The following is a 13,421-nucleotide window of genomic DNA, read 5'->3' as shown; positions in this document are numbered from 1 at the left end:
TCTTTTTAAAGGAATTTGTTCAGTTTATATAGATGCAACAACCTTTAAGTATCTTAAAAATGAATTTGTGTTGCAATTTATATAAATACTACATAAAATTGTATATTTGTATATATATACATATATATTATATAGGTCAGTTAACACAGTTATAATCAAGTAATTAAAAATGGTATGTATGATAGAAAGAACTGCATCTCTAGAAACCATGGGAATATTTTACATGGAACAAAAATATGTTCTCCCACAAACACTATTAAAGCTTTCCATAATCCATTGCTTTTAAACCTAACATGGTTCTTCAGTGAAATTCGTGCCAGCCGATGTGATACTGTAGTCATCATGGTTTTCTTCTTCCTCCTCCTCTCTCTTCTCTATCTCTTTCCTTCCTCTGCCCCCTCCCAGCCTCATCTTCCCTTCATCCTCTCTCCTATTGTCTGAAAACCACATCACCTGTGAGTAGCATGAAAAGTGACTGGAGATTTAATAAAAGTTGTTTTCTTACTAAAAATTATCAATTTTAATCTTTCACAGATGATAATATAGAAAAACTGTATAAATATAAATAAGGAAGAGAGCAGAACTTTTTCTTGACAAGATTGTTTTCAGCTATGGTTGAAAATTAAACGTATTAGTTACTTCTTTTCTGTTACAGGAAGAAACATAGGAACTTTAGGCTGAAAATAGCTAAAATAAATGAAGCTGGGGAATTCTATAATTTTAAGAAATGCCCAGAGACTCTGGGGAAAACAAAGTTACAACAAGCTGGATTTTAAGAGATTGTTAGCCAGGAGATTTTTCAGCAATTTATTAATGTGCTGAATTTGTTTAATGTTTATGAATATGAGAAATTGGCCCAGAGCACTTTAAGACTTTGTCTTGTTCACACTGTAGTTTGTGTATATATTGCTAATAAAGGTCAGATTTCTTATTGCCATCTGAGCCCAGGGACTTTCTCTATTAGAGTCTGACTCAAATCACTCATCAAGATGTTAATTTTTGTGACATTACCACTCAATGTGATCACAGCTTAATACACACAGAAATCCGATTATGTACTATGTGTGTCATATATATGTATATATGGCAAGAAATACTAATTAATTAAATGTATAAAAGTCATATTCATTCTCACCTGACTTGGATCAGCAGGTCAGTCTTCAGTGACAGGATCTTGAAAGAGATCAGAAAGCTCAGAAGATAAGGAGATAGGAAATAGAGAAGATAAAGTTTGCATTTTGGAGAACTTGCCCACAGTCTTAGATCTGAAAAGTAGGTTGTAAGGATCTAAAGCCAAAGTCCCCCAAAGGCCCTTGCCCCAGATCATTCCTAGCTCTGCTAACATGTTCCTGGTTTTAGAGAAGGAGCTGTGTCCCTTCTATATATATCAGGGCATCAGGAGAAGCTTTGGTGACTCTCAACAATGATCCTAACTGGTTTGTTTATTTGGTTCGTTTGTTGGTTTTTTTTTTTTTTCTGGGATAGATAGCTAAGGTCATGATTTATATCAGTTGGGATCTGCTGAGTTATGCTATAAAATACTCTGCAATCTTAATGGCTTAATATTGTTCGTTTTTGACTAATTATACATGTTCATCATGGATCAATGTAGGCTCTGTTTATATGTTTGTTGTTAAGGACTTTTGCTTGATAGAATAGCCTCCATCTTGGACATGATTGGTTCCCATATCATGGAAAAAGAAAGATCAAAGGAGTCACATGTTGGCAGTAAAATATTTTGTCTTGGAGATGACACACATAATTTGTACTCTGAGCTCATTGACTGTAACTCTAAGTTACAGTCACATGGGTGCATATAATTAAAAGGGAGTCAAGTACTGATGTCCCACTCTCTCAAAAGGGCCAACACTAATTATCATCAAAATAGTATGAGTATTGTGGATGTGTAAGGGGCAGATAACTTCAGGAATCAATCAAATGAAAAATTCTTAAAGGGTCTGGGGATAGAGCTCAGTAGGTAAAATGCTTGCCACACAATATAAAGACCCAATACCCAGGTAAAAAGCCAAGCATGTAGTGGGTTCCTGTGATTTCCAGCTCTGGAGAGAAAGAAACAGGAGGATCCCTTGGGCTCCCTGGCCAGCCAGCTCAGCATAATCAGTGAAGGCTAGATCCTAATAAGACACCTCAAAAATAAGGCATTCTCATTCCTAAATGGGATGTCTTTATCATACCCTTATCAAGGCTCAGAGGTCTGTGTAGAAGGGACAGATCTATGGAAGATCCAGAAGTTGTGAACAACCTCAAGGAAACGAAACTATTTTCCAGACACAAAAGGACTGATACACATATGAACTCACAGACTGTATCAGCATGTATGAGACCTGCACAATCTCAAGCCACACAAAAGTCCCATTAAGGAGGAGGAGAAGTGGGCACAAAATCTTACCACTAGCCAAGAAGTTATTCAAAAGTGATAGCTGCTGGGACAGGGAAAATGGCATTTTTTTCCCTGATGGTCTAACACTGGGTATATCAACCATATTCCATGGCAGGCCCCATACTCAAGAGTAATTGGCCAAGCAAAACCAAGCTCCATGTTTTTTGATGTTGTTGTTTTGTTTTTCATCTTTATTTAAAAGAGAGAAAGAACATGAAGTTCAATGTGTAGGGAGTTGTTGGGAGGATCTGGGAGGTGTTCTGGGAACAGAAAAAAATAAAATCAAAACAGCCAAACTGGAATCCAGTTGTAGAGAGGGAGGAGTGATGAATAAAGGGGTCAAGACCATGCTGTGGAAACCCACAGAAATAGCTGATCTGAGCAAGTGGGAGCTCACGGACCCTAGTCTGACAGCTAGGGAACCAGCATAGGACTGAACCAAGCCTCCTGAACATGGGTGTCAGTTAGGAGGCCTGGGCAGTCTATGTGGCCTCTGGCAGTGGAACCAGTATTCATCCCTAGTGCACAAATAGACTTTGGGAGCCCATTTCCCATGGAGGGATACTCTCTCAGCATAGATACACAGGGGAGGGCCTAGGCCCTGCCACAAATGATGTGACAAACTTTGATGATCCCCCATGGAAGGCCTCACCCTCCCTGGGAAGTAGATGGGGGGTGGAATGGGGGAGCCAGAGGGGGACAGGGGAGGATGGGAGAGAGAGGGAATGGGGGAGTTGATATGTAAAATAAGATTGTTTCTTTCATTATATATTTAGAAAATTATTTTTTCTCCATTTTTTATTTAAATTAGAAACAAGAATGTTTTACATGTCAATCCCAGTTCCCTCTCCCTCCCCTCCTCACCTGCCCCCCACTAACACCCTACCTATCCATACCATTTCATACCCAGGGGGAGTGAGGTCTTCAATGGGGGGGGTCTTCAGAGTCTGTCATATCCTTTGGGATAGGGCCTAGGCCCTCCCCCGTGTGTCTAGGCTCAGGGAGTATCCCTCTATGTGGAATGGGCTCCCAAAGTCAATTTCTATGCTAGTGATAAGTACTGATCTACTACAAGAGACCCCATAGATTTGCGAGGTCTCCTCACTGACACCCACATTCATGGGGTGGATCAATTCCATGCTGGTTTCCCAGAAATAATAAGATTGTTTCTAATTTATGTAAAAAAATTATAAAAAATATATTTTATGAAATTCTCAAAGAATGGATAAAACCATAAAAGATATGGTGGATGATTCCTAGGGAGTGACACTAGCGATGGCCTTCACATGCACCCATGTGCACTTGCATCCCCTCCCCCAACATGCACATCCATACACATACACAGATAGCAAGACTCCTTAGCTCCGTGGGGGTGGTCCAAACCTGTAATTTCAACAATTGGGAAGCAGAAGAAGGAAGGCTAGCCTGGCTACATAGCAGACCCTTTCTCCAGCTAGAACTCCCACAGCCTCGCTCCCAGCAACAATAAGCAGCAACACAAAGAACAGAATCATAGAATAAACAAACAAATAAAGAAATAGAGAAACTATATTGACAAAATGTTCTTTGAAGAGATTGTTGTCAATGATTTAGGTAGAAAACTTGATTTTGTTTTTATCCTTCATGGTTTCTTTATAAACATAGGTTTCCCCACTGTGTGTAAATGCTAGGTGGGTGTAGCTCTTTCCTAGTCATTTGCTATCAACACCCTGAGTAGTATTTTGCTCCTTGATTACTAGGGACATATTCATGGCTTTTTTAAGCTCCTTTTTACAGTGCACATTCTAACAAACTCTTTGGGTCCTATCTGCTAATACGTTTGATTCTCTGTCTCATTTCTCACATGGAGTTTTCATCCATTGAAGTTGAGTCATTTTATTACATAAAAAGCAATATAATATCACATAGAATGTTTTGTGTTTTCACTTGGAAAGAGGAAGTATGGCCAAAGTGATAAGGCCAGAGGCATGAATGAGGGAAATGGAAGAGGAGAGGCAATTTAGGTTAGAATTCATCAAGAAGTGGTGGATTAAACAGGTCCTCTATTAAGATTAGGCAAGTCCCTAAAGCATTGAATAGTTGATTCCTGAATAGTAAAAATAAAAAATTGACTTCCTTTATCTTTCCTGTTTGTCTTGATTACAGATGTTTCTAGATATTGCTAAGTATTTCTTTTACATTTAGAAGAGAGTAGTTTCCATTTGGCTCCAGAAGTTTTGTTCCATCCTTGGCATAAATACCCATGGAATAATGTCCAATTTCAATTCTTGTATATCCAGGCCCTACCACTGATTGCCATAACGAGCTTTCTTCCAGACAAATATAACAAGAATTTCCCCACAAAATAAGTCTCAAACTGCATAAGCCTCAAACAAATGTATTGGAAAATTATCTTTTTAAAATACTGAGATTTAAGACTTCCAACAGAAAAAATCGAGTACTCTTTCACTTTCTTTTTCAACTACAAACATTTCTCCACAAAGGAAAATACTTTTTTTATTAATCCTATGATAGTGACACTAGTGAATGTTCATTAAAAACATTACTGCAAAGCTACATAAATTAATACAAATTGAACCTCTTTTTGTTTTTAATAATCTATTTTAATTGAAATGTTGGTTTAATCCAATTAAAGAGACAGTAACAGTACACTGGGATACCTTTTCCTTATTTCCCAAACCCACAAAAAATCATCTTTTTATAGCTTTTACTTTTGTGTTAAGGGATAATTCTTCTATATTATGGTATTTAATATATTCACAAGAATATGCATTTGTACAGGTGGTTGAAGTTTGAAGAAGATGTGGAAGATGGAGGAGAAAGGTGGAGCAAGCCCTATGTGGCTACTCTTTCATTGCACAGCTTGTTTGAGTTGAGAAGCTGTGTTCTGAATGGAACTGTGCTGCTGGACATGCATGCCAATACTTTAGAAGAAATTGCAAGTAAGTGTTTTGTTACTTTATTTAATTCTGATGCTTTCAGCTGCTTTTTATTATTCCTTGTCCTGATAATTCCAGTGAAAAATAAGTTGTCATGGTCTGTGTCAGGGACATTACAACAGTTTTCTCTTATCCCTTTATTTAAAATAAAATAAACTAGATATAATATAAACCTTAACTCGCTTATAAGTAGTGATTTATCTGTAACAAGAAAATAGACAGCCAACTTCAATATTTACTATTTTCATTAGCATATTGAGACCCCACACAAGGAAACACAGGAAGTAAAAAACTAGGTACATATATTGAGAGCTAGTGTAAATTTTCTAAAAGCTAGATTACTTTTCTTTAAGGACTCTAGATCCTAACTTCCTTTATGTATGAAGTCTGTAGAGTTAGTGCTTTCTAAACATCTTTATAGGAGAACCTGACTTAGATATTGTTTTCGAATGGTAAAATATTTTACATGAGTGTTTTCATTTTTTCATCAGATTTTGATATGTTTTTAACAAACTCAGATAATTCCTTAAAGAGATTTTGTTAGATTTGCCAGCAGAAAATCCCATTTGTATCTGGCAGGTCTGTTAAGAATTTCTGGTATAATTAAAGTAGGATTTTCTTTTGGACAAAGTTAATTTAAAACATATCTATTTCCCTGAGTTTCAGGGAACTCAATAAATCCAAACTTCATCCCTCAAAATATTACTTAACCTTTTGAAATCCAAAAATCTCCAGATATGATTTATTCTGATGTGGAGATTAATTATGTCAAAATGCTTCCTACTTATATTCATATACATTGTAGACAATTTATGGTCTGTGCTAATCTCTTTAAAACTCAGAATTATAAAGATTAAAAATGGAAATATTCTCTTTGAAGTGTGAATACTTTACCCTGATTCTGTCAATGAGAGAAGGAAATTAAAACCAAGCTAAAGTTAGTATCATGACAAATTATCAATCATAACTCATAACTCATTAAAACAGCTTTTGTTACTTTCTCATTGGAGGTTAAATTAATATCTTGCTCCACTGAATACAAACTAAAGATTGGTAGGGGAATCCATTATTAAAAATCAGGTTCATGCCAAGTGTGATGACATATACCTTTAATCCCAGCCCTTGGGAGGTAAAGGCAGTCAGAACTTCATGAGTGTGAGGCCAGTCTGACCTTCATAATAAGTCAGGCTAGCCAGGGTTATATACTGTGACCCTGTCAAAAACAAAACAAAGCCACACAACCAGGTTCATATTCTGACAATCCCCAGTCTAGAAAGTTAAGTATGCTATTTAGTATCCACAATGCTGTTAGTGTTGGCAGCCAAGTAGAATTTACAGCTTCATATTTCCCACTCCTGCCTCTTTGTCTTTGAAAGTTAAGGCAATGTGTTTTCAGAGTATTTATATGATAGATTTGAAGAAGACAGAGATTTATAAAAGTTTCTTGGTAATCGCTATGAGTTGATTATGCTAAAGCAATTGCCTAATTATGATGAAAAATGATTCTTCAGTTTTCAAGCCTTTTTGCACAATTCCTGATAGGTTTTGTAATTCTCTCTATCTTTTCCCTTCTTGCTTCTTTTCTTAACAAGATCCTGGCATTGGGTGTTGCCAAGTTCACTATATTAAGCATCGTTGCCTGCTGAGTTGTGAGGACCTGACTCTGGGCCCAAAGCCAATATGGTTCATTATCTGTTCCTAACTTTTCAAGTTAATGCTGATAAGTATTATTGTGGTTAAGAGAACAGTGTAAGTGATGACTGAATCCTATGCAAGCCTTTGGTGCTTACGTCTCACTCCAGCACGACTGATTCTGAAGCTAGAAGGTTAACCTTTCCAGTTTAGTAATGCAGTCTGTAATGTACGTGTGCTAATGAACAGACATGTATTTCCTATGTATCTGTTTGAAGTAAAACTTATATCTCTGTAATTGCAAAGATAGAAATTAGGGGATTTTATATTGCCCAAATGATTGTGATTCAATGGAATTTTATGATATGTATGGTTTTTATATGGTCAATGTAGGTTCTGTTTAGCATACGAGACAGGGAAGTCATAATATCTTATTTCTGGATTGGCTGTAAAATTGTGTTATATTAGTGTTTAAATAACTTCTTTGTAGCTTCCACTATTATATATAAAATACATATTTTATGTACATTTTTCTGTCATAGCAAGTTTTCAAAGTAATGTCATATGTTGACAGTTCTTTAGTTCCTTTATTTTGTTTTAATTCGGAGATGTTATAATTACTGATCTCCAAAGAACCGAAATACGAATTTACATTTCATCTTTTAATGCCATGCACTTTTCAGATTTGAATGGGACTTTTAATCACAGTGGATGACTTCCAAATACTCCACACACACACATTATTGCCAGCTCCCAAATATTCATTTCTAACTTCTTTCCATTGTGAACAGAAACTGACAGAGCAAACTATATTCCTTGCTTTGAATATGGCCCACTGCCTAGTCTTGTAGGCCTTTTGATCAGTGATTTGGGACATTTCACATGGCTGAAAATGAAAAATGAAAAAGCTTTTATAATATAAAAATTGTATGAAACTAAAATTTCCGCAATCTTTAGAAAGTTTTAATGTAGCGCAAAGGCAGAGTTGGGTAGTTGTGACAGAAACTGCTTATCGTCTGGCTCATGGAAGAAAAAGCTTGGCTAAATAATTCATTTCTTGTTCTGTACAAAATCTATATGAATTTCATCTTCAGTGACAGTGATTGATTCATGTCAGTCATATGTATGATGTCCATGCCAGGTGAAAACGAACCTTTTATACAAGAAAGTGGCAAAAGCTAATCTGTTTCTTACTGGATATGAACAAGGATATTTCCTTATTGCTACTGGCAGCCACCTTATTCCCATTAAAAAAAAATAAAACCTATTGTAAGGATTCAGGTGTTGTGCTGGTCTGCTCTGTCACCTGGAGGACTGCACACAGGCAGTACCCTGGTCAGCCCAGGTGCAAAAGAAAGACCCTGCCCACTTATGCTTTCTTTTTCCTGCTGTTGCCCCGGGGCAGACAGGACTTTTCCTGTCTCCCTCTTCTCCTCTGACCTCTCTCTGTCTCTGTATCTCTTTACCTCTTTTCTCTTTCCTTCCCCTCTTTCCCTTTCTAATAGAACTTCTCACTAAGCTCTGTCTGCATGGCATGTTTGTTCCTTTGCCTCGGTCACCCTTGCCTGCCATGAAATCTGCCAAGTTTATCATCTCACAAAGAAATGGAGCTAAAGCCAGGCTCATTTTGATTTTCCTCTTCTGCAAGCTAATCATGTGAATCAGTTTAACCAGCTTTGTACTTTTTATATCTAGTTGATACTGTTATAAACTATGCGTGTATTGAAGTTTTCACAAATTTCAGAGACCTATACCAAGATTAATAGAAAATGCAAAGAAAATCATCTTCTTATTGATTGTCCTCAATTTGCTAATCAGTTCTTGAAGGGCATTATATTATTTTCCTTGGTGTAATACATGATACATATATTGTTACGCCTGCCTTTCAAGTAATAATATTGTGCTTTTTCAGCTTTGCGAGGTCACACAACTAGAGTTTGTTCCAAGTCCATTTTGATTTTGCTCAAAAAGAAATCCCAGTTTTATCAGGGAAAAGTTTGCTAATATTAAAGCCTGCAATGTACTAAATATGGCAGCAGGACAGAGTTTGTTGGCATTTGCTTTACATAAGCTGTACTTCCCAAAAGCAGTTAGAGTTAACATTTGATTTTCTGAAAGCAGACTAGTTACACTGAGGTTCAGTGAGGTGATATTATGTTACTAAGGAACTTCAAATGCCCATAAAAAAGCTCTTTATTTTATTGGCATTCTTGATACAATGCATAGAAAGTATCAGTGTACTCAGTTCCATCTTCTGAATGTCTATGTTTTACAGTTACAGTTCTGTGTTACCTAACATGTTCTAAGGGTGCCACTGGATAAAAAGAAGATTTTGTAACAAACAAGAGTCTTTTCACTCTAAACCCTGGACTAGATGCTGGAGAGCCCTCCTGTGGTTCCTACCATCACTTACAGGAATCAAGAAAGTTATTCTCTTCTAGAAAGCCATAGAAAAGAAACAATTAAAATATGTGTAAATCCAGGTGTGTGGCTACTGCACATCTGGAATATGAGTTCTTAGGTGGCTGAGAAATATGGAGTATAAGTCTGAAGCAAGCCTGGGTTGCAAAGAGGGACTCAGTTTAGTTAGTGTGATTCGCATTTTTCTGTTATTAAAAGTGATAAACCCAACTTTGAAACTACCATTCATACTGCTATAAACTTTGAGTGTATTGGAGTCTTCATAAATGTCAAAAGGAGACCTATACTCTACGTGTGTGTGTGTGTGTGTGTGTGTGTGTGTGTGTGTGTGTGTGTGTTTGAGAGAGACAGAGACATATCTATTAGTTTGAGATTACCCTCATAATATTCCTACCCATCAGTATGAATAATGTATAAAATAACTTTCTTTAGTACAACTTAGTATATTTGAAAAAATAATAAGTATTTTTTAAAATGAGTGATTTATAATGAAAATTCACATGTAGCAATCCTATAAAAGATAGACTTTTATTCAAAACATAACACATTGAAATATCAAAGGAATTCCTTCCTATTTTAGTTTGAACAATATTCAAGGTGTCCATTTTAAACAGAAAAGCTGTGTTCCTTATCTTCTTCCTTTGTTCAGATATGGTCCTTGACCAGCAAGTCAGCTCAGGTCAACTGAATGAAGACGTACGCCACAGAGTCCACGAAGCACTGATGAAACAGCATCATCACCAGAACCAGAAAAAACTCACCAATAGGATTCCTATTGTCCGATCTTTTGCTGATATTGGCAAGAAACAATCAGAACCAAATTCCATGGATAAAAATGGTAAGTGCTCTTTTGTATCTTCTATGGGACCATGAAGTAGTAAATTGTTTCCAAATACTTAACGCCTTTTATTTGAAAACATTTTATTGAAATTCATAATTTTAGTAGAATTGGTTTTTGTGTGTGTACTATATATTGTTCTCATTTTCACCATCAAAATTTGGACATTGTAACAAAGAACGTTTTTCTAAAAGGCTCCTGAATGAGTAAATTAAACCATATCTAATGCCAACTTACAGATTTAAACAGCAGATGTAAATGGAATGCATCTGGCATCGTGACCAAAATCTGAGCTTCTTCTCATAGCTGAGAAGAGCAATGCAGTGGTGTGCATTGTAGTGGCCGTTTAATTGAAACAGTAATGATCACTATTTACTTTTTGTAGAAAAAGAAGCTTTTCCCATCTGGGCCATAGTCAACAGATTTCATTACTGCTAATAAAAAGATCCTGCAGTGGCTTATGTGGCTGCACCTAACTGAAGCCTATTCTCTGCTCTTGAGCGTGTTTCCGTTTTCACTGCAGCATCTTAATGTACAAGGAGCCTCCTCACCATCTTCACATGACATCATGCTTGAGCACTATTATTTTCTAGTGACCCTATATTTTTGTTTTCTTCTTGAATTCATCATCATTTACATTAATAAATTGCTTAACTTCTTATCATAATTTGAAAAAGGAAAAATGAAGGTACCAGGAAGATCCTATGGATTTGTTATTCTTCTGTCAGCTGTAAATGCACTTCAGTTCTAAAAGACAAAAATTAATGACTGGGATGTAGCTCAGTCAGTACCATGCTTGCCATGTGTTCCCAGTACTCCAAGTTTTATCTGCAGCACTGAGTAAACTGGACGTTGTGGTACATACCTATCCCAGAATTTAGGTAGAGAGTAGAGAATCTGAAGTTCAGGGTCAGCCTCAAGTACATAGAATGTTCATGATCAACCTAGCACATGAGATACTGATTTAAAAATCAAATAAAAATGAAAATATTTTCAAATTACTTATTAGAAAAACTGACTTAGGCAAATTGACTCTAGCACATGGATTGACAGCACAGAATATTTGTATGATTGTTTTCCATTTTCAAACGTTTCAGAAATACTTTACAAATATATGAAGATAAGTTTTCATGAGACTTTGTATTATACAGGAGTTTTCATACTACTGAATGAAATGTACACAAATAAAACAAATAGTTCAGTGAAGGGTCAGTTTTGTTTCAGAGTATGTTGAGGTCATTAAGTACATTAAGTCTCAAGACAACATTAAATAATAATGAATTATATATTTCTAATTGAATAGTTTATTTTAAAGTATTTATTTCAGATTTAGGTGCTATGAGAGAAGTGTCTATTTCATTGAAAATGCATGTATATAGAGTCCTCCATTTTCTTAAGCTGGAAGGAATTTTTTTACTCTGGTCACTACTCTATTGCTATTTGGTGTTCTCTATTTTTGTCTGTTGTTGCTTCATGTTTCTATACTGAGCCATATCTTTATAAGAATATATTATCTTTTACTTATTACACACTATAAAGCCAACAAAGGTATTGAATTTTTTTAATTTCTAATAAATTAAAGACAGAAATGAGATATAGAAGCTGTCCTTGACTGAATATAAAGCATCGATATTACATAGAAGCATATATATTATGTATATGTAGAATTCATTAGAAGTGTTACAAGCATGCTATGACATATATCAACTTATATTAGAAGATTCTACTGACTATTTTGAGGATGTAGAACTCACATTGAGACAAATACTATATTTAAATTAATTCATATTCTAAATTATAATTTAATTTAAAACATATAATACATATTAATGTGAAATTGAAGATTTTATAATCTGATATATAAATGTAGTGCTTTTTTTTAAGGAAGCTCGAGGACAGTTTTATTAGAGTTTAAGAGAAAAACCCCTGGGCAGACAGGCTGTAAATTCTGGCAGCTTCCCAGAGGAGGAGTATGAAGAAGAGAAGGGGGAAACTATGTTGCTGAAGTTATTGTTGCTTTTACAGTTCTAGTACTTATTTGGTTAGCCAATGTTAATAATTTTGATAAGCAATCTTAATAATTTTGACAAGAGATTTGAGTTACTAGATTCTAAAACCCTTATTAAATTATACCATGTTTTAATGTTCATAGAACTTGGGGACCTTTTGAACAAACAAACTCTGTCTTCATTTCATTCATTTTATTGGAGATCAGATAATATCATATAGACAAAAATGTGTTTATTTAAACAGGTAATGATTTTACAAGCTGCAATTTCTATGATTTTCACTTCAGTTTTACTGAGGATAATAGTTATATTTGAAATTTTCATTACACTTTAGGGGAATGAAAAGAAGGTGTGAGATTTACTTAACTGACCAGTTATTGCCATATACAGACCTATATTACTGTTGGTGTTTTAACCCTTGTTAATTTAAAGAGAAAGGACAGAATTACAGCTGTGAATCACAAGTCTATGTGTCGATACATGTAGATACATGTAAATACAAGGTTTACAGAAACTACTTTTGTTTCATTTCTGAAATGGCTTAGTTTTTCTAAAAATGAGGATCTGAGTAACTCTGTTGCCATCTGTACAGTCAACCTTTATATGAACACATACAAATCTTTCCAGGTTGTGTGTTAGGGTAATAGAAACTTGGAAGCACTTATAATAAGATTCATATATCCAATTAAGTATTGTTGTGCAGCATTCTGTCAGCAGTGGTTTCTAAGCCTGGGCTTCTAACACCTCCTCATGACTCTGTTTTGCTTCCTCACACACTTTACATAATTATGTGTGCTGAGAAATCTGAAAATATGTGTAGACTTCACCAATTTAGAAATAAGTTTCCTACCCACAAGTGAAAGAATGTGCGAAAGACCTTTGCTACTAAGGTTCTCCATCTACTTATGACCCTTATAAACTGACAAACTTTAGATAAACAAAGAAACTGGAATGCATAAGCATAAATATAGAATTGACATTCTGTTTCAAAACATGGATTAGGGACTTAATTTTTATGGTGTGATAGTAAAAAGAGATTCAATGGAGTTTTGACATGCAAAAGAGTAAATGTAGTATTTCTCTTACTTAAAAAACTCTTCTGCAAAATATTTTACTCATAAAGATTGATTTTTCTTCTTTTAAGAGGACAAAATTAAAATTAATAGAAGATTTTCTAAAAT

At 35.3% G+C, this 13,421-nt stretch overlaps 1 protein-coding gene across 3 annotated transcripts in view; it reads left to right on the top strand.

Moving 5' to 3' along the window:
• The window catches only part of Slc4a10 (solute carrier family 4 member 10), a 156,006-nt gene that overhangs the window by 40,560 nt on the left and 102,025 nt on the right, over positions 1–13,421 (top strand). For 2 of the 3 annotated variants that reach the window (XM_035446804.1, XM_035446803.1), the window contains exons 4-5: positions 5,183–5,343; positions 10,043–10,231. In XM_035446804.1, coding sequence (XP_035302695.1) covers positions 5,313–5,343; positions 10,043–10,231 — 220 coding nt within the window. In that variant the 5' untranslated portion in view covers positions 5,183–5,312. Of the gene's footprint in view, positions 1–4,878; positions 5,344–10,042; positions 10,232–13,421 lie in introns of those variants that run through there. The other variant, XM_035446802.1, reaches the window with a different exon arrangement.

This window comes from Cricetulus griseus, chromosome 6 (genome assembly GCF_003668045.3).
Source record: "Cricetulus griseus strain 17A/GY chromosome 6, alternate assembly CriGri-PICRH-1.0, whole genome shotgun sequence".
In the NCBI taxonomy this organism is placed as follows: Eukaryota; Metazoa; Chordata; class Mammalia; order Rodentia; family Cricetidae; genus Cricetulus; species Cricetulus griseus.
This window is presented reverse-complemented; position numbering and strand designations above follow the sequence as displayed.